Source organism: Pecten maximus, chromosome 19 (genome assembly GCF_902652985.1).
Source record: "Pecten maximus chromosome 19, xPecMax1.1, whole genome shotgun sequence".
Taxonomy (NCBI): domain Eukaryota; kingdom Metazoa; phylum Mollusca; class Bivalvia; order Pectinida; family Pectinidae; genus Pecten; species Pecten maximus.
The window spans coordinates 12,610,315-12,636,989 of NC_047033.1; the positions used below are offsets into that span (position 1 = coordinate 12,610,315).

At 34.4% G+C, this 26,675-nt stretch overlaps 1 protein-coding gene across 1 annotated transcript in view; it reads left to right on the forward strand.

Moving 5' to 3' along the window:
• Positions 1-23,739, forward strand: part of LOC117317910 (activin receptor type-1-like) — a 34,621-nt gene extending 10,882 nt beyond the window's left edge. The window contains exons 2-8 of the mRNA XM_033872876.1: positions 17,047-17,189; positions 17,752-17,962; positions 18,526-18,749; positions 19,842-19,941; positions 21,184-21,804; positions 22,170-22,300; positions 22,956-23,739. Of these exons, the coding sequence (XP_033728767.1) occupies positions 17,047-17,189; positions 17,752-17,962; positions 18,526-18,749; positions 19,842-19,941; positions 21,184-21,804; positions 22,170-22,300; positions 22,956-23,120 (1,595 nt within the window). The 3' untranslated portion in view covers positions 23,121-23,739. The remainder of the gene's footprint in view (positions 1-17,046; positions 17,190-17,751; positions 17,963-18,525; positions 18,750-19,841; positions 19,942-21,183; positions 21,805-22,169; positions 22,301-22,955) is intronic.
• The last annotated feature ends 2,936 nt before the right edge of the window (positions 23,740-26,675 follow it).

Genomic DNA, 26,675 nt, shown 5'->3' on the forward strand with positions numbered 1-26,675 from the left:
AAATTGCCAGGGATCCATCATTTTCTAGACCTGGACTGTCGTACAAGTTTGAATATATGCTACAAATCTCAAAGGAAATCATTGAAAATTTTCTGTGAAAATGTTTATCCTCATGCAAGTCCCGAAGTGAGAATTGAATGATGTATGTGATATTTACCATTTAGATTTATGGTACTCAGCTGTACATACATGTATATTATTATTATCTTTAGTTTGTTTACCTGAACGTGACAGTTAGTGGTTGTGTGCATTAATAATGGAAAAGTGTTTCATTCTTTAAAACATTTAGCATCATAAATCTAGACGATATTGATTTTATTTCCTTTTACAGACAGGAATAACGAGCCAAGCTCATGACTATAAGTATTTTGAAGTGTTAAGAGCTGACAAACTTCATATCTAAAAAAAAATTCAGGAGAAAACATTTTGTGCAGAGCAGCTAGCTGATTCTTCTGAGAAATTATTGCTTACTAAATTTGTTAATGAAATTTTGAGGAAAAATATCAATCTGATTATTTTATAAATTCTGAATTTAGTTTTTAATCAGATCGTACCAAATCTTTAGTCCTAATTTAAAATCTTCATACTACATTGCCATTTATAAATCAAAACCAAAATCCTTGTTGATGTTTTGTTTGTTTGCTGGGTTTATCACCCGGTGAACAGCCAGTAGTAGTTAGTGGCTACTTCACTGAACAACATATGGAGGGCCCGTCACATGCCATCAAGAGCAATTAGGGTAAAGTGTCTTGCCCAATGACACAACTACTAACATCACAAACCATCACAGTTCTCAGCTACACGCGGAACATAGACCAACAGGAGAAGGAACATCAAACCGCGCAACGTCAGATCTTTACCTGTAGTTAATGTCCGGCACTCTAACCAACTGAGTTATGGCAGCCCCAATTGTTGATGTAGTAGGGATATTGCAGATTGGACATAGAGGAGTTTGGATTTGTGGGGTATCCACACTTGACCACTGGCCACAATTTACCACAGATAATCTAGATATAATGGTTTTGTCCCACTATTGAACCTTCTATGTGTGCTTCCGCCCAGTTAATTTTAGTTTGGTTTATAACTTTTATCCTGATAAATATAAAAACAAAAGTTGTAGTATTGTAAAAATGTTAAACCTAGTTGTATTTATTAAATAAAAACAAATTGAGAACTGAAGCCTGGGATGAAAGTGTAGTTTAATATCAGTTGTTTGTGTGAAAATGTATTAGAAAAAAAAGTTTGGAAAGTGTTGGCACATTTCACATGTTGATATTCTATACTGTAATAGAATCAATTTATATCCAACACCTGGTCCCTGTTCACAGTCTGGTGAGCTTTATATGTCTGCCTGATAATAATCCTTAATTTTTGTGTTGTCAAAAATAATTTTGATTATGACTTTTAGCTTTAACAAAAAACCTCAAAAAAAATAAGAAAAACAAAAAAATGTTTGTTAAAGCAATTTCATCCAATAGATCACAAAGAATAGTGTCCCTGTCATAAAGCACAGCTCAAACAAGCTTTTAAATGTATGGATCTTTAGAACAGGCAACATGATCTGTCTCAATCCTGTCTTATGATAATGAGTTGTAATTGAAGTTGAATTAACAGATAAATTTTGAATACAATTGAAGAGCTGACACGGAAAAACTAAATCCAAAAATATTAGTAAATTTTATAAACATTTCTTAAGTCTTCAATATTGATTATTTTTTTAAAATCTAACCAAGACCTTTAAAATTTTGCTTACAACAGTCCGAGATTATTCAACTTCACAATGTGTTTTTAAATCTGTTTCCATCGAGGTGGAAAGTTATAAGAAATTTTAGCGTGTAATAAAATCGAAGGGTACAACACGTTATGTAATGTTAAATCATGTACATCTTGTGAAAGTTTTTGTAATATCATGGCTACGATATAGCTCTCGGCCAGTAGAGCATGATTCAGACTTATGCCACCCGAGGAGAAGATCTGAGGGGTAATGTTTACTCCCTTCCCAGGGTGCTGTGCGATTTCTCTCAAAGCTGATCAGACCACATGCTATTCAATTTTAACTCTGATCAGGAATACAAAATGGCCGACAAATGGCCATCTGGGATTTTGAAAGTTGAAGATTGTTATGGCTCAATATCTTGAAAAGTATTTAAAGGATATTTCTTAAACTGCATAATATTATGTCTCCTCATCTCAGTCCCTAGTTATACCCATAGAATTTTGAAACTGATCTGGATAAGAAAATGGCTTATAGCCAGCCATCTTGGATTTTGACAGTTGATTAAAAATTTAAGTTTGTTTTTTGCTTTTTTTTGAGAAGTACTGGAAGGATATTTCTCAAACTTAATGTATTGGTTCGCGTTATTGAAATGGCTTACATGTACAGCTGGTCACCATATTATATTTTGACAGTTGATTAAAAATGAAAGTTTGTGATTGCAATTTCTTCAGAAGTACTGGAAAGAATACTATTTCTTGAGAAGTATTGGAAAGATATGCTATTTCTTGAGAGGTACTGGAAAGATATTTCTCAAGCTTAAGATATATATACGTTTTTCTCTTCATAGTCTTGTATTAAGAGGAAAACATGAAGAAAAGTGGAACGAAGAGAAAAGATCAATCTTAAAACATGAACCATGAAAAAAGAACTTCAATGGTCAGCACTAGGTTCCCAGAGGTCTGATATCACTTGTTTGTGAATTCCACAATAAAGGACACTGACTTATCATTGATTATGATGTAGCAACAACTATAAGGAATATATGTACCCTATATATGTGTGTCAATCTCAATGCAGCATCTATACCGTTATTTTTTCACATCTACAAATTATGATTATTAAATTTTGTAATTTTACAATTTATTTGAAATTGAACATTTGTCTTAATAATGAAAAAAAATGGTTATCAGGAAAATTCACCATCTATATGATATATATAATCCTGTATAGGCTTTGTAGGCATGACAACCCAGTAAAAAGGCCTTGTTAAATTTGAGGTATTAGTTACAGGCTTTAGGGGTCAGCGTCTTGACGGCAGGGAGTTGAACATGCTGTGACTTTCCTTATCAGCTTAGTCAAACACCTAATCATTTTACCATTGATACATGTGTACATGTAATTATACAGAAAGTTACGGAGGTTTGGAGTACAAACAATATGTGTTATCCATCAGACACTGGAGTGGTTTTCATATCAACCTCTCCTCCAGTTACCAACACCTCATATTTACATTAGTGTACAATATGGCGATTTCTTATAACTCGATCTGGAGTGTAAAAAAAACAACAAAAAAACAAGGTTAAGAATTTAATTTAAACATTGAAATAACATTTCCTATATATCTGCTGTGTAAAACAAAAGATAACAAGTTGAAGATTTGAATTTATATATAAACAGACTTTCTTAACATTTCCTAAATATCTGTATAGTGTTAAACAAAAAAAAAACAAGTTTAAGAATTTAATTTAAAGAAATGATATTTTTAAATGAGGTTGTTACTTCAACGTATACTACAGTGTAGCTGCAAAAAATGTTATAAAAAGGGGATTTCTTGTTCATGTTGCTAATTGATTCCTTTGTTAACAATTAAGCTTTCAAAGAAGCTTTCTAAGATAGTAAGTTCAATGTCCTTGAATCAGTTATATTGAATTCACAGAATAGTTTTCATAATGGTTGTTTGAAATAAGAAAAACAGGAAAAACATTTAAGATTATCAATGACGTGTCATGTGATTGTTGACAGTGGAACCAGGATTTAATACTTTATCAGATGCATTCCACTAAATTGCTCAATTCATTATTTCATTTTACGGTCATATATATGTGACAAGTATATCCGGTACTGCAAAACCTGCCCGACATATTATCTGGTAATATGTACACATGTAAATTCTTATTACCGGTACAATTTTCTTCAAATTTATGACAAATATCATATAAATGCTAATTGGTCTTGTAATTATAAAAGGCAGGAGTAATTTTGCATGGACGTGTATAATATTTCATTCAATTTTATATTATCAGAAAGATCGGTACTCTTTGTATAATATTGCTTTCCGTTTTATATTATCAGAAGTTCATGAATTCTGACAATGTTTCAGAATCAACGGGTCTGGATTTACAATGTTCAGGCCTGAATAATGATTATGTATATAAATTTCTGAAGATTTTTCCAGGAGTAACTCACAGTGGTGATGTATCTCGGTTTGCCTAATACATCGGGTCTATAATTAGGCTCTTCATATCGATGTACAATTAGTGCTTACTATTGTATAGACAACCAGCTGCAGGTATATAAAAAAATCAAATGCAGACGCACATATTTTCGACCATGCACATGTTGAAAACATATTTTATGCATCTTGTAAGATAAAGCAATTCATAGCATATGTACAGTAGACAAGACTAAGTAATATTCTACGATTTGTTAGCTTGATGGAGAACTTTAACTTGCAATTATATAATTACTTGATGTAAGATATACTTATGTATTGCAGGTTTTACTAAGTTATATTCAACAATTTGTAATTAGCTTGATAGAAAAGTCTGACTTGCAATTGTAATCTAGCTGATATAATATACTTAAGTATGTATTGCAAGCTCTACGAAGTTATTTATATTCTATGATTTGTTAGCTTGATGACGCCGTCTGATTTGCCATTACCTGATACATGCTTAAGATTCGACTTAGATATATATTATGTGCTTGGTTAGCTTGATGAAGACATATAATTACATTATGTGTTAAAAGCCCAGGTTTACTTATAAACCCATTCTTTCTCATTAAGCATTACATCATATATGATAATAGTTTTCAAATTACATAAGTTTTTATATTGATATACATTATAACCTTGTATTTTATTAAATTCAATTGTACATTACAAGTATTTCTCCTGAGAAACCTAAGTATTTTCAGATGAAAATTGATTAAATTGCAGTAAATTCGGGAATGGAATACATTAGCAGGTTCTTTCTAGATGAATTGTTAGTTTTAAACAATTTGATGTTATTTTAGGTGTAAATCATAAATATCAGATGTGACGATATCAGCCTAACTATACCTCACACAGGTAAAACCGTGTGTGTATGCCAGTATAAATAAGTGGGGAGGTGCAGTATTTTGCAAGAGGAAACTCCTACCTACTGAACCGATATCGTTAGCTCTTACAGAAAGTACATATAAGGAACATCACTGACTCATCACCATCAAATTATGGGACATCAGAGTTAGAGACAAATTATTATGAGATAAGATGTATATATATTGTCACAAGATTAGAAACGCTTCTCGATATTTTTGCGTAGGCTATTGAATAATCAATTTCGAAGATTTACTTGGAATGTTTTTTATTTCCGACTTTTATCTGCATGAAATGAACCTTTAAGATAAAATACTTTGCCACAGATGCAGCGATTTGCTGTTTAATGCGGACTTTATGTAAACACACATATCCTAGCCGATATCACCGGCATATATGGCTGTTTAATTTACAACACGTGAGTTTCGTCTTTTGTTGAATTTGATTTGAATGTACCCTAAGCCTGTCAGATGTAGCGTTTGGTACGGGAACACCTGGGATTTCTCTCGTTAACAAAGGTGTTTCAAAAATTTGAAGGTAGGGAAAAAGAGAGGGGGGGGGGGAGATGTTGATCAGTCAAGAGCATGTGTATCAGAACTAAGTCGGTGTGACATGTCTCTATATGAATGTAATCCCATGAATTACTCGCCATCAAAGGCTACCCCAGGATAGGGACAAAGGATCACCAGACCAAAACTAATCCCAACATGACTCGTACTGACTTTCATTAAATTGGTTAACACTTGGAGGTTTTATCCAAAAAGTGACGATCTGAAAGAAGATGAGACTCAACAAGTGGAACACAAGGGAAGGCGTTTTATCGTATAAGCCTTTCATACTTTTTGATTTATAAATCATATTATTGATACAGTAATCTGGTCTGACTTGAATTCGGATTCAGGACCTCCGGCCAGTTTTCATTATACATAAAATTTGAAAGTCCCATGAACCTATGAGGTGTGTCAGATATGAATGTTTTGCTTCAAACGGTACGTACCCTTTAATTCAGGAGTCAGGTCTATCTTTGAGTACTAATAAAGATTTAATTCTTCTGTGGAAATTGCTGTTTCTTTTTCATATAGAGTTATATTACCATATACCTGCTTGTAATAGAATGATTGACGATCTCCTTATTTGTACCTGATGTTCCAACAATCATAATACACACAGTTTTGTTATAATGTACCTGATAATAGACAATGGTGATGAGGGCATTTTTTAAGATACTATATGAAATCTGGATTCAGACAGTTTTGATACGTATCTCAATGATTTGACAATCCAATATGGAGGACAGTTTAGTTAAATACCAGATTATATGACAGTCTGATACAGATTGTTTTGTTGTGTTCCCAATGATTTGACAATTGAGATAGACAGGTTGCAGGCCCGATAGTACAAAGTTCTAGGTCATCTGTATGGCACGCCATGACTCTACAAAATGTAGTAATGGGAAGCATGCTCATTAAAAATGTAAGCATCATTTCATGTCGTCTTCAAAGAGGTTTCCATGTGATAGCCTGGATTCCCTTGATTCCAGCAACCTCTTACTTTATACATATTGTTACCCGTACTGAAAGAATGAGTGAAAGGTCATTTAAGGTCAAGGTCACTGCTTTTTACTAAAATAATCAAAATTGGTTTCAACAAGGAGATTTTCTTTAAGGTGAATTCATTCATGATCAGCACTTTCCCGAATGAGCTTGCCATATTTATAGTATTGTGTAAATCCACTGAACTCTGTTGCGTTGCATTTTACTGAGACAAATAATCAGTACTTTCAATTTTAAGGTATACAGCCTGATTTTGAAGAATCTGATTTGCTTGGGTGAGAATTTCATCATCTTACCTTCAAGCTAGGGAGAGATCCTTGTAAGTCCCCTACGAGTGAAACCGAGGGCTAAAGGTGTCCTCTCTGTCCATCTTGTACATAACTGTCTGGACAATTCCATGAAGAATTTTGATGAAACTTCACATGAAGGACCATAATATCCTGGAGGAGTTTCATGGTACAACAATTAAAAAGTTATGTTTCAGAACACACTAAAGTAATGCAATACAATACCAAATTAGTCAAGAAAAGAGTTTGACTTACTGGAAGGGGTCTTCTGTCATTGGAGAAAACCCGGAAAAAACCCATGTGATCGGGCAGGTGATCATGACAACGTTAACCCCCATATATAAACCTCATTTCACGTCAAAATAAGGAATTCATGATAACAAGCTTAAGGGCAAAGCAAAAAAAAAAAAAAGGTTTTGCAACTGAGTGACATACTTTTATAAAATCTGGTAGTTGGACACTTTTCAATTTTAGTTTTATGTACATGTATTCATTATATCAAAATCAGTTTCGAGTAGAAATTATTGGTGAATACAGAAAATAGCAGCATGCAGCGCATTGAGCTTCCAGATCTTCATGTAGCAAAAATACATGTGTTGTAATACTGCTTTTCTAGCATCAAAATGTACAAGATAGATTAAAAATTCCTTTGGAAAAATCAATAAACTTTTTAAATAGGATGCTTTACATGAAGCAATTACCCGGTACCAAAAAAGGTGTTTTTTTACGAACAAACATCCAATGATGAAGATCGCAATCGTGACAGAAAACTAATTGGAAAATTTAACTACTTGTACTTTGAGTCGTTTCTGCAGCATGTGCATGTTAACATCCTCAGTAATGTATTCATAGATTTGTAACTGCATATAACTCTGTAGTTGTCCATTTTGACTTTGTTCTCTGTGGCCAACAAAATGTTCCAGATTGATATGATTATAATCTGAACACTCAAATTTATTTAAAATTTACATCAGCTAAATTTGAGTAACAGACACAATGTTAAAGTTTGTATTTTATGTCCAAATCTAATGAGATTTTCTTTTCTTTTCTTTTATTGATATTTTTTCTCCTTTTTATGCTTGAATGAAAGAAAACAAGGATGTTCTGACCAACTTATGAAATGTATTGCATGAAAAATGTTCATTTCTAAAAAGAAATTTGAAATTGATATTGAAAGCTTTTTTTTTTCACAAAATGAAAAACATTGTATATGAAAGTAATTTGAGAATGAAATTAGTTCAACTTAAAGCATTTCTTAAAAAATCATTTATTAATATGAACTCAGTTCACTCACTGCTAGTAACATTCTGCATTTCATTAATGAAAAGGAATATGTAAACCATAGTCCATATATAAAAAAAACTTTCAATTTTAATTTCTCAGAATTTAGTGAACAAATGAGTGATCATGAGAGTTTGTACAAGAATCAGATTTCAGTAGGTATGTTAAGCCAGAATTTTGCTTAAAACATATGTTGTAGTGAATATTTCACCAACTACTGTTTTCTACCTTTCTTGCTGATCTTGAGCAGCTAGTTTTTGTAGATTTTGGTGATAATTAAGTATCAACAGATTTCACAAATCGTGTATGCATTGACCCATCTACTATATTATGTCCTAACTTGATATTTGTTATCACTGGAGTTTCATACCTACTTGGGAAAGAGGGGCTAGGATTTAATATAGGATTGTGTCCTAACTTGATATTTATTATCACTGGAGTTTCATACCTACTTGGGAAAACGTAGAACTAGTTCACTGAGTGGATTGTAAGTTTGTCAAATGGTTTTGTTTTAAAAGGTTTCTTTCTGAAGTCACCTCATAAAATTGTGAAGAATGGGATCACATACATCTAAAATTATATTGAGAAATTTATATATGGTTTTGTAATTTCTGTTGTGAAAAAAATGCTTCAAAATAAATATCTGTTAACCATGAGAATTTGAACCATCAGAAAAGTATGCTTCTGCAGTACATTAATGTATGTGGAATGGTAGAGTTTGTGAGACACAATCAACAAGTAGCTGAAGAACTTCATATATTGGACCCAGTATTTGGTATTTCCAGCTTATAATGAAAATTTGCTGACAATATCTGACTCCCACCTTACCTGTTATAATGTTAGGATATCCTGCTTACTTCCTGCTTTAATAAGTGGTGTGAGCTCAAATCTAAAAGTAAACATTTCCATGGAGAACAAATCTTTATATATATTTTAAAATATATTGAAAAAATGGGGTCAGTATAGAATATGTATGTGAAATTTCTCACTCCACCCCTAGCTGTGACCTTACCAGGCTAGCCGAACGAGGCATAAACATATATAATTATATACATATAAATACTTCATAAATAACTCATTAATTACTGACCAGTGTTGTATTGTGAAATAATAATTAAAGGCTGTACATAAACAAAACTTAACGCCAGGTGTAAAGGACTGATATTAGAACAGTTTGGACATTTATATAGGCGTACAAGTGACCACCTGTACATATGAATACCTGTTGATTAATTTGAGGTGTATTGTAGACTTACACCTGGGCTCTAGATACAATGTGTATTTATATAAGCCCGGGCGTGAGTGCCGTGTTATTCCTTGTGCTTACAGCTACTAAGAAGGGCCAGGTGTTAAATGCAGGGACGGGTACAAAAGCCCAATTACTCTACGACAATGTCCTTATTATTCTCAAGTGTCCAGCACGTACAACTAGGCAAGGTTGTTCACAGCTTAACAAGCTTAACGAATTGCTTCCCAAAAAAAGGTAGAAACTTAAAATGTTTTAAAATAATGTGGAAAAGTTCGATAAATTTCCTGTGTAACCAATATACAGGTATTGTTAGTTTCTGGACTTGTGATTTTAGTGATGTTTACACTAAATATATATCCATCAAAAGGAGTGTGTTTCTACTACCCAGTTACCAATCAAGTTTGGTGTTCACTCATACAAACATTTCTGTCTGTTGTCCTCAGAACTATAGACATTGTTTACTTGGACCAAGCACTGACCAGCTACCAGTTCATATGTTAATGCTCTGAAATATGGACATTGTCCACGTTTCAAACTCAAACTAATACATTATCTCTTACGAAAAGTTATTTTTTCTCACACCCGTTTTCAATCAATTTAAAGCAGACTGGGAGGTTGTAAAGGGTCTGAGCGTTTAAACTATTATCCTGTAGCCATTTGAATGTTTCGGTGAATGTTTACTCAAAGATTAGCGGCGATCCCCGCATAAATTCTGACACATTAGGTGTTGAAAGCCCATCTGGAGATTTATATTACAGGCAAGGTTTCAAATGCCTGTCGAGGGAAAGCAGACTTGAAACTTTTTTTTTAAAGCTTTGACTTGATTTTTAAAAGATTTTTTAAAAACTTCCCTGAATTGTTTTCGCAGGAATGTATTTTTAAAAGAATATCTCATAAACTAAATAAAAGTTTACAGAAAAATAAAAAAAATAATTCAAATTTTATTAAATTTATGTTTAGATGAGACCTTAATATAAATCTCGTAAGCATTAAGATAAATGGAAGTTTTGAAGATACTGTTTATCTAACAAGATCGTTTTCAAATCCGTAAGCTTTGATCAGAAGATGTGTAGCATGTGAATCATACAAATTCAGATAAATTATGATAGAAAAAGAGTATCATATGACTGTCTTCTAGTTTGATAAGAAGAACTCATGGCAATGTGCTATTCCCTAAATATATATAACTATATGAAAGAATATTCATAAAAAGCTGTGTTGAGCCCTTAAATGTATAGTAACTGTTCAGGACAACTTGTTATATATGTATACTGCATTTATCTGCAAATAAGTATAGGAAACGTTTTTCATTTTTGCTGAATCATCTGTTTTAAAATGATCAGCTAAAAGTGGTTCACAAATAAGTCCTCTAAAACTTTTATATGTAAACTTTTACACTTCAGGAAGAGGTTTGATTGAAGGGGAATGCTTGTGATACATATTTCTGAAGAAAATCAACACTAGTGACAAAAATCACTTTATAGAATAAATAATTTTTGATATTTCACTGGTAAAAATGTAATAAAATGTGGTGACACAATAATGTAACAGGGGAGATAATCTGATACAGTGGAAGATAATGTGGTGACACAGTAATGTAACAGAGGAGATAATCTGATACAAGGGGAGATAATGTGGTGACACAATAATGTAACAGGGGAGATAATCTGATACAAGGGGAGATAATGTGGGGACACAATAATGTAACAGAGGGGAGATAATCTGATACAAGGGGAGATAATGTGGTGACACAATAATGTAACAGGGGAGATAATCTGTACAGTGGAAGATAATGTGGTGACACAATAATGTAACAGGGGAGATAATCTGATACAAGGGGAGATAATGTGGTGACACAATAATATAACAGGGGAGATAATCTGATACAAGGGGAGATAATGTGGTGACACAATAATGTTACGGAGATAATCTGATACAAGGGGAGATAATGTGGTGACACAATAATATAACAGGGGAGATAATCTGATACAAGGGGAGATAATGTGGTGACACAATAATGTTACGGAGATAATCTGATACAGTGGGAAATAATGCAGTGACACATACTTGTACAGGAGATTATCTGATGCCAGGAAATTGTCATGAGTGACACTATGTGACAGGGGAGATAATCTGATACAGGGGGAGATAATGCAGTGACACAATGTAACAGGGGATATAATCTGATACAAAGAGAGATAGTTTAGTGAGACAGTTATGTAATGGGAGAAGATTTGGTACAGGGGGAGATAATTTGGTGACACAAACTAACGGGAGATAATCTGAGATAAGGGGAGACAATGCTGCACTTTACACTTAACTGTGATTTAGTTGAAAGAGTTTCATGAATAGGTCCTTACATTATTACATATATTGTTTAAGTCATTCATATACATGTGTAAGATGACAGTAATTTAAATCATTCTGACATTGTATCAACTTTTATCAGTCTGGCATCAATTTCAAAAAGTCAATTAAATGTCTGAATAATTTTGAGTAGGAGGCTGGCATGTGTTATCACTATAGAGAGATGGTATGTGATATCCTCATTCCAACCATCACCATATTAAGTGGGCAATAGAAAATCATGACCTCATTGTGCCGATTTACCATACAACAGTTGTCAGCTCACCTGCTACATACATTTTTAATTGCAACAAATTTTGCAAGAAATGATATCACAAAATGGGAGGCCACAGTCAAAGTGCGGCGTCCATTGTCCGGTGTCAACTTTTTCTTTTCAACAACTTCTTCTCAGTAACTCAGTAAAATCTTTAAACAATGATTCTCAAGAGATTCTGAGACCTGATATTGGGCCAATAGCATGCTGGAATGAAGGATTACAACATTTATTTATGTGAATAAACCTAGCCTACTTGATATTTGAATAAAGTGATAGTCAGCTTAGTATCTGACTAAGTGGGTGATACAGGCCCATTGGGCCTCTTTTAGTAGTCTAACTTATGTAGTATCTACATGTAACAGGAGAGAAAGATTATGCAATGATCAGACTGGGACTTGAACCTGGGACCTGAAAATCTGTGGCCACCTGCACTCGGCCCATTCCATTTCTGCTATGCACAGATTATTACACCTGTACAAATTATGCAAGAAATGAATTCCTGGAATGGTAGGCTGCAGCCAGTACACATACAGATACACCTGTACAAATTATACAGGAAATGATATTACACAGTGGTAGGCTGCAGGCAGTACACATACAGATACACTACAAATTATACAAGAAATGATATTACACAATGGGAGGCTGCAGTCAGTACACAGATATGCTGGTACAAATTGTACAAGAAATGATATCACACAATGGAAGGCTGCAGTCAGTACACAGATATATGCTGGTACAAATTGTACAAGAAATGATATCACACTATGGAAGGCTGCAGTCAGTACACAGATATATGCTGGTACAAATTGTACAAGAAATGATATCACACAATGGAATGTTGCAGTCAGTACACAGATATATGCTGGTACAAATTGTACAAGAAATGATATTACACAATGGACGGCTGCAGTCAGTACACAGATATATGCTGGTACAAATTGTACAATAATTGATATTACACAATGGGAGGCTGCAGTCAGTACACAGATATATGCTGGTACAAATTGTACAATAATTGATATTACACTATGGGAGACTGCAGTCAGACATGATGATATAGATTCACAGTACAAATTGTAAAAGAAATGAAATTAGCTCATTACAGCATCAGAAACAACCTGACCTTTTCACCGACTTCTTAGATAATTTAATATTGTTTCTCCATGAATCCATTATCGAGGGACAAATTTGCTGTTGAGATGTGATACTTGGCGGGCTCCCAGTAGTTTGTAGTTAGTATGTGTTGTGTGTACTGTAAAATTTCCTCATGTCCTTTTTCTACAACTTAAAAGCAAAATTTGATATAGTTGGAACGTAGCTAGGACTGCATGTATTCCTGTATACAGTATAAACAGTAATGGCCAAATATAAGATAGATTATCAAAAACTAAATTCTTGCTTGCATTTTCAATATGGCAAGCAACTATAAGTAAGAAGTTTACACATTCATGCTATCCACAAGCTCTGAAAATTGTGGTTCTAAGCTATAGTCAGCTTTGCAGTTCTTTCACATAATTACGTCTCAGCCATATCTGTGGCCCATTAGGAATCAGGAAACAATTTGTATTCAGAAGGAATAGAAAGAATGGTGTTTGGTTTTGTAGTTTCATACTTAAAGGGGTTTGTGTATATACAGATTTAGATGATGTATTTCAACTTTTTCAGAAAATTTGAACTTAATATTAATTTTCAAAAGGAAGTATTTATCCAAATTTGGATGATTGTCTAAAATTGTCGGATGGTGCAAAAGTCTTAATGTGGGAAGAAATTTAAGCTTGTACCTGAGGAAAAAGCATTTGTACAGTTTGCACCGTGGCAAGGCCTTTCACCTTCACGACCAGGGTTTGATTCCCTGATTCGACATGAAAAGTTATTGGGGTTATCACCTGCCTGACTACCTAGGGTTTATATGGTACACTAGCTATAGGTCAGTGTATCTCCTAGCATACATGTACACTAGGTTTATAGAATGTACATGGCCCATCATAAGCTTCGAAATAGGACCAGCCTTACAAAACCATAGTCTCTGGAATGGTCTAGTATTTTAGTAATGACCTAGATCTCGGTATAATTCATCTGAAATTCTGAATACTGTTGCAATTGGTACATTACTAAAACGAAATGTTGTTTATTTTAGTTTTAGTAAGCCTTGAAATGACCTTTTATCTCGTAATGGGTGGTCTGTTTGAAAACTTTTTTTGTCAATTTGTTATTCCGTATCCTGATATGTACAGGTGCACGTTTAAATTTAGACAGTGCTTTGACCGCAGCATATAAATAGTGTAGAAAGGCACAAATGTACAAGTGCCTTGTTAAACCTAATGATATTGTCACACCAATAAAATCATTAATCAATTCTTAGTAAAAAAAAAGTTTGGCCTGTTTTTCTTTTCAAGGTGTTAAAAGTCTTAACGACAGGTGTGGCAGTCATTAATTCAAATATATTCATACCCTAGACCATTACATCTCTGTATTGTTCAGCACACGTCTCAAATGAAAAAAGTTAGGTTTTAATTAGGGGGAAAGATCTTCTCAAGCGATATTGATGTGTTTGTATTTTTCATTCAAACCATTTATGTTGATGTTAACTTATACCAGGATATCATTTCCAACACCTGAAAATTATAACACAAAGCAATTCCTGATATTACACAGCTTGTTTAAAACAGGAAATTTCTTTTTAATGAATGGCCAGGATAAGATGTACACTTTTGAGTAAGCCCATTAAAACTGTGATAGAGTTTGAGATTAAAGGCTTCTATGTCCTGTTCTATTTCACATAGAACTTATGTTTTCAATAACTCTTCTCATCAAGAGCTATCGAACCTTCTATTGAAAGAATTCACATAATAACAGACAACCACACCGTCCAAGTGTTGTCAATTTAAACGTGAGCAATTATATACTTTAAATATATACATTACCATTACTAGTGTTAGTTATAATTGGAAATCAAGTTTGTTTTGAATTGATATTAATCACTAGGATATACACAATAGTAGTAATTTTATTTTTTCTATGAGTTTTATAAACAATTTATGTAAATGAAATTATTTGAAATCTGACTGGAAGATAACAGAGCTTTAGTTGCTGTGTGGAACAGAACAAATATATTTCTTCAGTCTGGACAATGGTGATCTGATGGAGACTTGTAAACATAATACGCTGGTGCCTCCGCGTCTCATCTCAAGTACTCACCATTGTGGGGTAAAACGCATCCCCCGATAGCCCTAGCGCGGTAGAATTGATACAGGTTCTCTGGGACAGCACTGAGAACTTGTTCTCTCCCACAATCTACCGGCTCCTTGACGGTGAAATAAAAGCGTACAGGGTGGAATATGTATAGAGCCTTAGCATTGATTTGCAAATAGCCAAATCAATGGGAAATAACAACTCAAGAATTAAAAACCTTGGGACATGCTGTTTCTTGAATACATTAATTTTTTTTCTTTTTTACAAGGAGGTAAATCCATCTCAGAAAGGCGTAACTAAGTGATAATACTTGTCACCACGGCAACAATGTAATGGTGTTTGTCACTGAAATACACCCCTGATCTATCTTATTTTCTCGGTCATGGTGGATGGAACTCTTCAGTGTTAGAACATCGGAAGAGGGCAGTAAACTTTATTGTTTGATATTATTAAGGGTACATGCTACCTCAAGATAATATCATCTCAGCCTCTTTTCAAGAGGTTAAATTAATAATTAGAAAGATTAAAAAATAAATTAATTACATGTATAATTATATTTTATGGTAATATTAATATGTGCAGCATGTACTGTAAATGTGAAACAGAGAAGTGAATATTAAAAATACCATCAATAGATTATATGAGATGCAAGTTACCTTCCTTTATCAGGGGGCTGTGATAGCTGAGTCGGCTAAAGTGCTGGCCATGTAACCTCAGGTGAAGATCCGAGGTGTTTGGTTTTGGCGCTCCCTACCCATGTCTGTCTATATTTCTTAGAAAGCTGAGAAACAGGGCCGATCTGTGCTGTTGTGGTTGTATCCTTGGGCAAGACACTTGACCTTAATTGCTCAGGATGGCATGTGATGGGTCTCCCGTGTGTTTTTCAGTGAGTTAGTCACCAACTACTACAGGGAGACCCCACCTCAAAATGACCCTGACTCTTCATGGGTCGATAAACCCAACAAATAAACAAATATTTCAGTAACGATCTAGATGAAAATAAGCTGGGCTATTCATGATCATGATCAATGGCAATTTCACATTTATGATCAACTGGTATAATTTTCAAATACCACTGCCACATGTAAAACAGATTAAGATTTCCATTCAGTTACATGTAAAATGAAATATGTAAAATGATGTATAAGTATATAATGAGGATTTGGACTGTATGGGTAGAAAAAGGTTCCTATGGTGAATAGCTACGACATCTAAACAGTATGAAACTTCTGACAGATGAAGTGTGCCGCTACCTACTACAGATACAAGTGATTGTTTCCTGATAAGTTGAGAGCCACTTGAAAACAGAAGCTAGATGTTATATAAAGTTGACTCATGTTTTGTTTTGGCCATAAACTTATTATCTCTGGCTCAAAAAAAACAAAAAAACAATAGATTCAAAATAAATTAAAAAAAAAATAGATTTTATAACTAATGAAAAAAATGTACTTATTTGAATGATTACCATAGTTGAAATTTTACAAGGAAACTTCCGAGGGCATCATCACATGGAAGACTGTATTTATTTTGGACTGACTTGACTGTGACTGTGTATATTGTCCATATCCTCTTTTTGTTTAAGTCTTCTTGCACCATTTGGACCAAAATATACATCATCATGCCTGTTACATACTATAAGTATAGAGTCTGAACATGGGTTTTTTCCAGAGTTATTTTTAGCACAGCTGGTATCTCTGGAAACCTTGCAATTTTATACCTATCAATTTCAACCAATAAAACTTGAATTAATTATATGATCATATGTTTTGGTTGTTTACAGGCAACAAGCTCAGCCCACCTGAAGATGCCAACCTGACTGCCTTTGCTGACCACGAACCGTTGGAGTACAGGTGTGCATGCCTTCCAAAGGACGATGAGCAGTGTGACCAAAAGGGTCACTGTTTGACAGTGAAGGGGGCGGGGGTAAGTTGTGTATATACACTACTAAGTAAAATGTACAAAGAATATTGATGAAACTAGAGTCTGATTTTAAATGTTATAAAACCTTCTATAAATTCCATACTAACATTGCCAAATTTAGAATGTACAAAGAATGTTGATGAAACTAGAGTCTGATTTTAAATGTTATAAAACTATCTATAAATTCCATACCAACATTACCAAATTTAAACTATCCATCCTAGAAGCTTTCCACAATTTGAAACGTTTGGAGTGTTCGTCCTTTCCTATCTTTAGTTATTCCTCAATTAATTTATAATTATATTGGTACAATTAACTTTACCAAAGCTATGTTGATCTGAAAGTGAAAAGAAAAAAGATCTTGATAGGACTAATCAATGCAAAATAGTGAAATTATATTTACAGAAAATGGTGGGATTAAGTACTGCAAGTTTGATAATATATATGATGATATTCTTAGAGTTGTATGATGTGAATTATGAGTATACCTGTATTTTGATGTTAAATCATTAATATGATAATACAAACAATTGAGATGAGTATTTTGATTGTTGTCCTTTTGTAGTGTTTCACCAGCAGAAAGCAGAGGAATGGGGTAGTGATCATATCACAAGGCTGTGCAAGGAACGAAGAGAACCAGAACATGAACTGCCAGGGTCGACGGCGACAGGGTTGGCAGATGGAGGGCGTTATTGCTGTCTCCTGCTGCGTTGGTGACCTTTGTAACTACCCTATACCCACCTTCTCACCACACGAGTTTAAGAGAAACGATCCTGGTAAGAGAACTAAAAACCGTAAAGAATTACATGTATATTATAAGCTATCAGTTCTGTTCAGTATATAAGATGATTAGGTTAGTGAACAGTTTTAGTGTTTTGAATCTATTAATAGTGTGACATTACATTTCTGCTGCATGTCATTCTCGAAATTCCACGGGTAACGTAAATGTATCATCTTTTCATTCATAATTGAACCTAGATTATAATCCTTAGATTTCCAAGGCTGCTGTTTCGTCTCGGCCTATTGCCATCACCTCTGATGCCTATGGACATTTACAATTCTAGCATTCTGATTGGTCCAAAACCTTTCAACGGTATAGATATTGCCACCATTATTTAAGATTGTTCCCTTCAGTCAAACAATTACAATGAAACTAACAACTACATGTATTAAACCAGAAACTTATAAACTGTCTGTTTATGTGTAGGGGGATGTGTCATACTATCACATATGTGAGAGGGAATCGCTTCTTAATTCTGTTATTAAAGCAGTTTTACTGTATATTGTCATTGTATCTTTGCTGTCATAATGTCTTTTAAACAACAACATTTTGTTACAGTTGTCAACAAGGAAGATGAAAGCAGTTTCCATTTTGAATTGTTCCTGGCTATCGGAGTTCCTATTGTCATCCTTATTGTGGCTTTGCTGGGGGTCTGGCTCTTCCTCAGACACATCCGTAAGCGGCGCAGGGAGATCCACGAGAACTTGCGTGTCCGGGAGGAACTTCTGCCTGAAGAATATGGAGGCATTCGTGCAACGCAAGTAGGGGATAGTACCCTGAAGGTAAAAATCTTTAAATACAGTTCACAACCTGTTTTACACAATCAAAGGGTAAAGATGACCATAACAACGTCATGCTGGGTGGATCAGCTTTGATAAAATAGTTGACTAATTTTGACACTTAAACACCTAAGTGTCAAAACTAATCGACTATTTGATTAAAGCTGATCCACCCAGCACGACGTTGTTATGGTCATCTTTACCCTTTGACTACTCAACTTTATGGCCGGACTCTTGTATTCCTTGTGGAATCCAACAGCTGGGTTACACAGAACCATACCAAACTTTTTACCTTGACATTGGATCTCCCACCTGCAGTATATTGTTTTACCCAGTGTTTTTGTTTCAAGTAATCTTTATTTACTTATTTGCTTGTAGTCTTATCTTTGTCTTCAGTTACAAGTGTATGTTCAATTTTGAAGAAAAAGTAAACACATTTTCTCGATACATGTGTAACATGTGGAAACATTAGATAATCTAAATGTATAACATGTGGAAACATTAGATAATCTAAATGAAAGTGAATTACAGAAGAAATAAAACTTACACAGAACCAATGAAGAGCATGCATGCCAAGATCCCTCAGGGATCTCGTGTTGTTAAGTAACCAACAATCTTATCTAACTGTTATCACGTGGACAAGTTTCACTTTTTCAGACCACGTTATTCATAAAATAATATTTTGCAGATATTATAATCCATAATCTACTCTCGGTACAATTTAGTATGAAGTAAAAGGTATTTAATTAAATGTTAATGTGGAAACAAAGTAGGTTAACCCACCATTTATTGGCCGTCATTACCGTTCCTGTGTTGATGGCCCGTTAAGAGTAGTATGATCATAATAATAATGATAACTGGTTAAGACATATATAAATTGATTGACAGGTGCAATGTTACACAGGTACAAATTATGAGAATAACATGTATATAATGCACCAGTATTATCTTGATTGGCACATGTTTGATTGTTATTCATGTGCATTTGTTTCTTAGATTTTATTTCAGTGAATTGTTGTCATTGCCTTCATTGTCATCATTATTGTTTCAAAGATAATTTGAATAAGAAAAGTGATTTTGTTTTTGCATTGACAGGAGGTATATGATCAGTCATGCACGTCAGGTAGTGGTTCCGGTCTGCCGTTCCTTGTACAACTGACAGTGGCACGACAAGTCACCCTGGTGGAATGTATTGGTATGTCATACAAATTTAAATGACTTCAATTGATGAAAGGCTTTACAATATATTATAGATACAAGATCTTAGATGAGACTTACCTCGTATATCATAATCAAGAGATTTTATGAAAAGAGTCTCTAAAGATTTTAATTTTGTAAGCCTTAATTGACAAGTAAAGCTTAAAACTTTGAGACTAGTTTAACAAATCTGATATGAAATGAAATAAGTTTAAGAAAGTTTTGATGACCTAAATCGGAACATTTACAGAAATTTAAGTCAAAATGTCCAGGACAAAATCAAATTATATTTGATGCAATTCATGACATAATGACAACTGTCCATGTTATGACATCTGTCATCACAATTGATCTTTGACTGACACAGTCAGTGAAAAAAACTCCAGGGTATATTATTCTAGTGATATGAACAAAAAACATTACTAAGGGGGAATTTGATGGATAACTGTGTTATAGGATTATGAGACATGGATAATAATAATTTCCATTCAGATCCCCATTCTTACTCATGACATCCTTCATGGTCCAGTGTCGTGCTGAAGGAGAGAATATTCTTTGCTACATGAAGGCAGCCAATCATAAAACCAATTGAAATTGATTTGTTTTTCTTCGTGTTAAGATAAATTTAATAGAAGTGACAGTGAGTGATTTTATGATAATAAAAATGTTAATATTGATATATGTGAGGGGAGGCAACTGTCATTAAAAGGAATAATTTTTTTTCTAAATACATGTAATATTATGTTATGTTTTAGATATCAGTATGGTAGGGGAAGCAACTCCCTTTAAAATGTGAAATAAATTTCATTTTAATATTGGATAGAGAGAGAGAGAGAGAGAGAGAGAAAAACCAACACCAGTAAAATCAATTGGCCCTTCATTTACTAGTTTTAACTTAATGTTGCACATCCCTGTGGCATGAAACAATACTATTTTATATAAAAGGCTTCCTTGTTATATAAAAGTGGATAGGACCGAAACTATGAAATAGATCTAAAAAATCATAATTATCAAATTACATCACTATTTGTGAGAATTTTCACTTTGAATTGTCAAACCTTTTCTGTTGATAATCTGTATCTTGTGGCATACATTGTTTCAGAATTTAGAATTACATCATATTGATTAGACTTAAGGTGACAGCTCTTGGCAGTGATCCTTGTGCTTCATAGTTTGATATTGTATGCCATATTTATCCTCAGATCCATCACTGGTGTTAATATCTTATTAATTTTAACAGGAAAGGGACGATATGGAGAAGTTTGGAGGGGGCGTTACCATGACGAGAACGTAGCTGTGAAAATATTCCTGTCACGTGACGAAGCCAGTTGGTCGAGGGAAACAGAGATCTATAACACTTGTCTGTTGCGACATGATAACATCCTAGGATACTACGCGTCAGACATGACAAGTCGGAACTCGTGTACTCAGCTCTGGTTGATAATGCACTACCACGAACACGGCTCTCTATACGACTATCTCCAACGTACTGTCTTAGACCATGAGTCCATGCTGCTGCTGATGCATTCGGCTTCCTCTGGACTTGTCCATCTCCACACAGAGATCATCGGTAACCAGGGGAAACCTGCCATTGCTCACCGTGACATTAAATCAAAAAATATTCTTGTGAAAAATGATGGCACATGTTGTATTGGGGACCTGGGACTAGCTGTAACTCACTCACAGGAGAATAACAAAATAGATCTGGGACGGAACAATAAAGTAGGGACAAAGCGTTACATGGCACCAGAATTACTGGAGGAGACATTAAATCCGTATTTCTTTGACTCCTTTAAAGCAGTGGATGTTTATGCATTTGGTTTAGTGCTATGGGAGGTGGCTCGACGCTGTACCATTGGGGGTGAGTATCTTGGAATTCTGAATGTCGCACAATAGATTCAATAGCCATGGCATTAAAGGGGAGCTCTATCATGCAGTGTATAATTTCTTGCAATGTTTTATTCATGTGGAAAATACAAATTAGCAACTGAACTTAAGGTTTTCAGGATTTACAAAATGATGCAAAGAAAAATTGATAAAGCAACCTAAAGGGAGAAAACTCCAACAGTTTTGTATAACATTGAATGGAAGGCAGTTATTGGATTATAAGTTCTGTGTTTTTTACGACTTGAGCCAAATTTATTTGTCTCTTTGCTACAAGAATAAAAATGTATTTTATAGACAAAAACAAGAAAAACTATTTTCATTGTCCTAAATATTCTGCAGGTATAACAGAGGAGTACAAGCCTCCCTTTTGGGATGTGGTTCCTTCAGATCCATCGTTTGAGGATATGAGGAAAGTGGTCGCCGTGGATACACAGAGGCCAATGGTACCAAACAGATGGACATCTGATCCGGTCAGTACAACACAGATATGTAGATATGTCATGTGATAAAAAATTCGACATTTCATTCAAAACTAGAACTGTATGATAATTATAACTCACAGTAATTGTAAGCAATCAAATCTAGTGAAATTCTTTTCCAAACTTTGAGTAATATGGAATAAGTTATGCAATCTTCATTTGAGATGTTTCTCAAGTAATGTTGGGGCAGGACTTAGAAAAAGAAGGGAGGATTGTAAGGGGCGGTGGGGGAGAAAGAAGGGAGGATTGTAAGGGGCGGTTGAGGAGGGGTTAATGCTCACAGGGGCTTGACAAGTTTCTATGACCCAGAATGAAAAATTCACCTTAGGGTCCAACCCCTAGATCACTTATGAGTGACAAAGAATCTAGGGTCAGCCCTGGGTTTAATTTTTCGTTCTGAATCATAGAAATATATCAGGCCCCTGTGGTTATGCTTGGATATCATCATTGACCAGATAGTTCATTTGGTGAGAGCGTCCAGATGGAGATTTAGTTCATTCCAACACTAGTAAGTGTATTCGAAGAACAGATAAAATGTGTAAATGAATTTGAAATTAAATTTAAAATTTGTATTCAAAATTTGTGGGAAGACATTAGGTTGAAGGATCTTGGCTGTGTACATTCATTTATGTTTTGCCTGTTTCAGATTATGCTGCAGCTTTCCAGGCTCATTCAGGAATGCTGGGCACAGAATCCCAAGGCTAGACATCCAACATTACGAGTGAAAAAATCTCTAGCTAATCTAATGGGCAGATCCAAGAAAGAGCTTCTGCAGAAGATAGAGGACTGTAAAGAGTGCAATAACTGCTGACATCACTCATGATGTCATCATTTTATGTGCACTTTTATTTTACATCATCAGTTCAGGTGATGTGTATCCTGTGATGTGAACAGCAACTGCATCATGTGTACATAAACCATTAACATCTCCATCATTATTTATATCAGTGCTTCTTCATGACAACATGGTTTCTTCTCAAAGAGGATTGTCATGACTGTGGATAGAGTACAACGATCATAGTTGTCTTTACAGAGGTGTTAACAAAATATGACATACTCTTTGATGATTGCACATGGTACTCTAAAGCACTGCTGAAAAAAGAGCAAGTCATTGTCTATATATATAAGAGAATGAAACTTTGATGTGTGAGATCATCACTTCTTGTGATCTGCTTTGGACCATAACTGATGACATCAGATTTTGTGTTCAGAACTTTAACAGACACCAAGTCCTATGTTCTGGTCTTGTGATAGCAGAGTAACAAGATAAGTGATCACATCATCAGATGACGTGTTCTTTAAGAGGCAAGTGAGGTACAGCTGTTCATGGCTGAAATGTACAGGATCAAGTCTGCTCAAAGATCATTTGTTGAACAAAGTTAAAGACAGAAAGATGCTTGTGCGTGTATCAGAATCAGTGATTTGGTACAGAAAACAAGAGATATTAACAATTTTTAAGACAATTATTGAAAGAGTTGATATTGATGTTTGCAAGAAAAATATCAAGGGAAGATTCTCTACTGACCTGTAGATGCAGGAACTCAAAGATCTAGATAACTTGAACATTGATGTGTTCAAGATCATTCTGGCTATACATCACTCCAATTCTGAAATTATTATTTGCCAAATATAAATGAAATGTCAGATGTTGTTTGTGAGTATACTTCATAATGTATGATTTCTTACAAAATGTTTGTCTTGATAAAGTGGTCATTGTTTTATATACAGTGAAACCTGACTTTACTGACTACTGTATAATGACACTCTGTAACATTCAACCATATTCACAAGGACTGTGACATGCTCCACCGTCATTGCCGACACTGACTTTACCGACACACTGTCATATCTGACACATTGACTCAGTCCCATACAGTGTCAGTAAAGTCAGGTTTCACTGTATCTGACACATTGACTCTGTCCCATACAGTGGCGGTAAAGTCAGGTTTCACTGTATCTGACACATTGACTCCGACCCATACAGTGTCAGTAAAGTCAGGTTTCACTGTATCTGACACATTGACTCAGACCTATATAGTGTCAGTAAAGTCAGGTTTCACTGTATCTGACACAATGACTCCGACCCATACAGTGTCAGTAAAGTCAGGTTTCACTGTATCTGACACAATGACTCAGACCCATACAGTGTCAGTAAAGTCAGGTTTCACTGTATCTGACACAATGACTCGGACCCATACAGTGTCAGTAAAGACAGGTTTTACTGTATCTGACACATTGACTCTGTCCCATACAGTGTCAGTAAAGTCAGGTTTCACTGTATCTGACACATTGACTCAGTCCCACAGTGTGTCAGTAAAGTCAGGTTTCACTGTATCTGACACATTGACTCAGACCCATACAATGTCGGTAAAGTCAGGTTCCACTGTATCTGACACATTGACTCTGTCCCATACAGTGTCAGTAAAGTCAGGTTTCACTGTATCTGACACATTGACTCAGACCCATACAGTGTTGGTAATGTCAGGTTTCACTGTATCTGACACATTGACTCAGACCCATATAGTGTCGGTAAAGTCAGGTTTCACTGTATCTGACACATTGACTCTGTCCCATACAGTGTCAGTAAAGTCAGGTTTCACTGTATCTTGACACAATGACTCTGTCCCATACAGTGTCAGTAAAGTCAGGTTTCACTGTATCTGACACATTGACTCAGACCCATACAGTGTCAGTAAAGTCAGGTTTCACTGTATCTCGACACATTGACTCAGACCTATATAGTGTCGGTAGAGTCTATCTACATACAATGGTTATTATCATCTTCATTTATTAGATTACATTCAGAATGAATATTTCGAATTATGATCTTACAGAGTGTTTTCCAAGAAATTCAAAGTTAAAATCTCCCAAAAAAATCTGTTCAAATTTTGCTATTTACCATATTTCAATGTACATTGTAATGGTTTCTGTCTTAACAACAGAATAATCAGTGTTTAACGTACACAGTTTTCCAAACCTGAATCCAAGTGTCAGTGTTGGCTAGTGGATCTATTACCATTTTGTAAATGACAATATAAAAATAATCTTTATTGGTTTAAATTTGTATATCTCCCTGATAATTAATTTGTTAGTTGTGATATTATTTCATTGAGAGCAATTAGATTTACATGTATAAGTCCTACATAATAAATATCTTGTGCAAGTTTGATATTGTTTCAAAAGTAGTTTTACTGAGCTTGTACAAGTTACCAGGTAAGTATTCTTTCTGAATTATGCAGTTTAACTTGGCCTAAGGCTTGTACAAATTTAGTTGTGTCCTTTACAATTCCTTATTCTTTATTTTTGTAATGCAGAGCTACCTGCTCTGATAAGCAGGTATTGGTGGTTATGTCATTAGTTTGTGTGAGAAAATTGCTTCATTTTCTCACAAATTCATGATATTACTCTCACAAACAAATGACATAAAAATCAATACCTGCTCACAAGAGCAGATAACTCTACATTATTGAAAGTATGTATACACAGCCTTCTGCAAGATTTAATTGTTAGATTTTGAATATCATATAACCTATAACTTTGTTTAACAATACTAAGTCACTTGAGAGGTTAAACAACCTTATGTGTATGTATAGATTTACATAATTGACATTTTACAATATATTCGTGTTACTTGCGGTACATAGAAGAAATGGGCTGGTGTCATCGTTTTTGTAAGCTGTTTTTTAAAGACAACTTAATTAATTATTATAACTGTTGAATGAAGCTTACTTACTTGTCTACAAATGACTTAAACAAAAACTGTTCATGCATTCTATAGCCATTTTTTCAGTTGCTGCATATGCTTGGAGCATCGATTTTCAACACTTGATTTTCTCAATATTTTATAATTAAACCGAGAAAAATCATACTGTGTAAGAATATACAGATGCTTCAATGCACACTTTGCAGAAATTTTCCATTGAGAACATTTTTCATTAAAAAACAGTTTTTACATGTTTTACATGTTTGTCCCTACTTGTAATTGCCGCTGTACATGTTGTTGTTTCATGTATTTCCCATACGTCAACATCGTACACACAAAAGTCCTTGGATTCCCCTACTACATGTACACAAAAGGTTGCTGAACCTGACTTTTATCTCCTGCCATTCATCCTCAGAATTTACAAAGTTCAGTTTATTTGTATATAACATTGAGAAATACATTTCATGGGCAGCTTAATAATTGAATGTTCTTGTAATAATTGAATGTTCTAGAGATATGTTCATTTCACATAATTATATCGTCATCAATAACCTTGATCAAAGTGACATAAATTTGTGAAACTACCCCTTAGGAGATAAAAAAACATCCAGAAATTATAAGTTTTTAAAACATTAAGAACAAATCCTGATAAATGTACCTGCT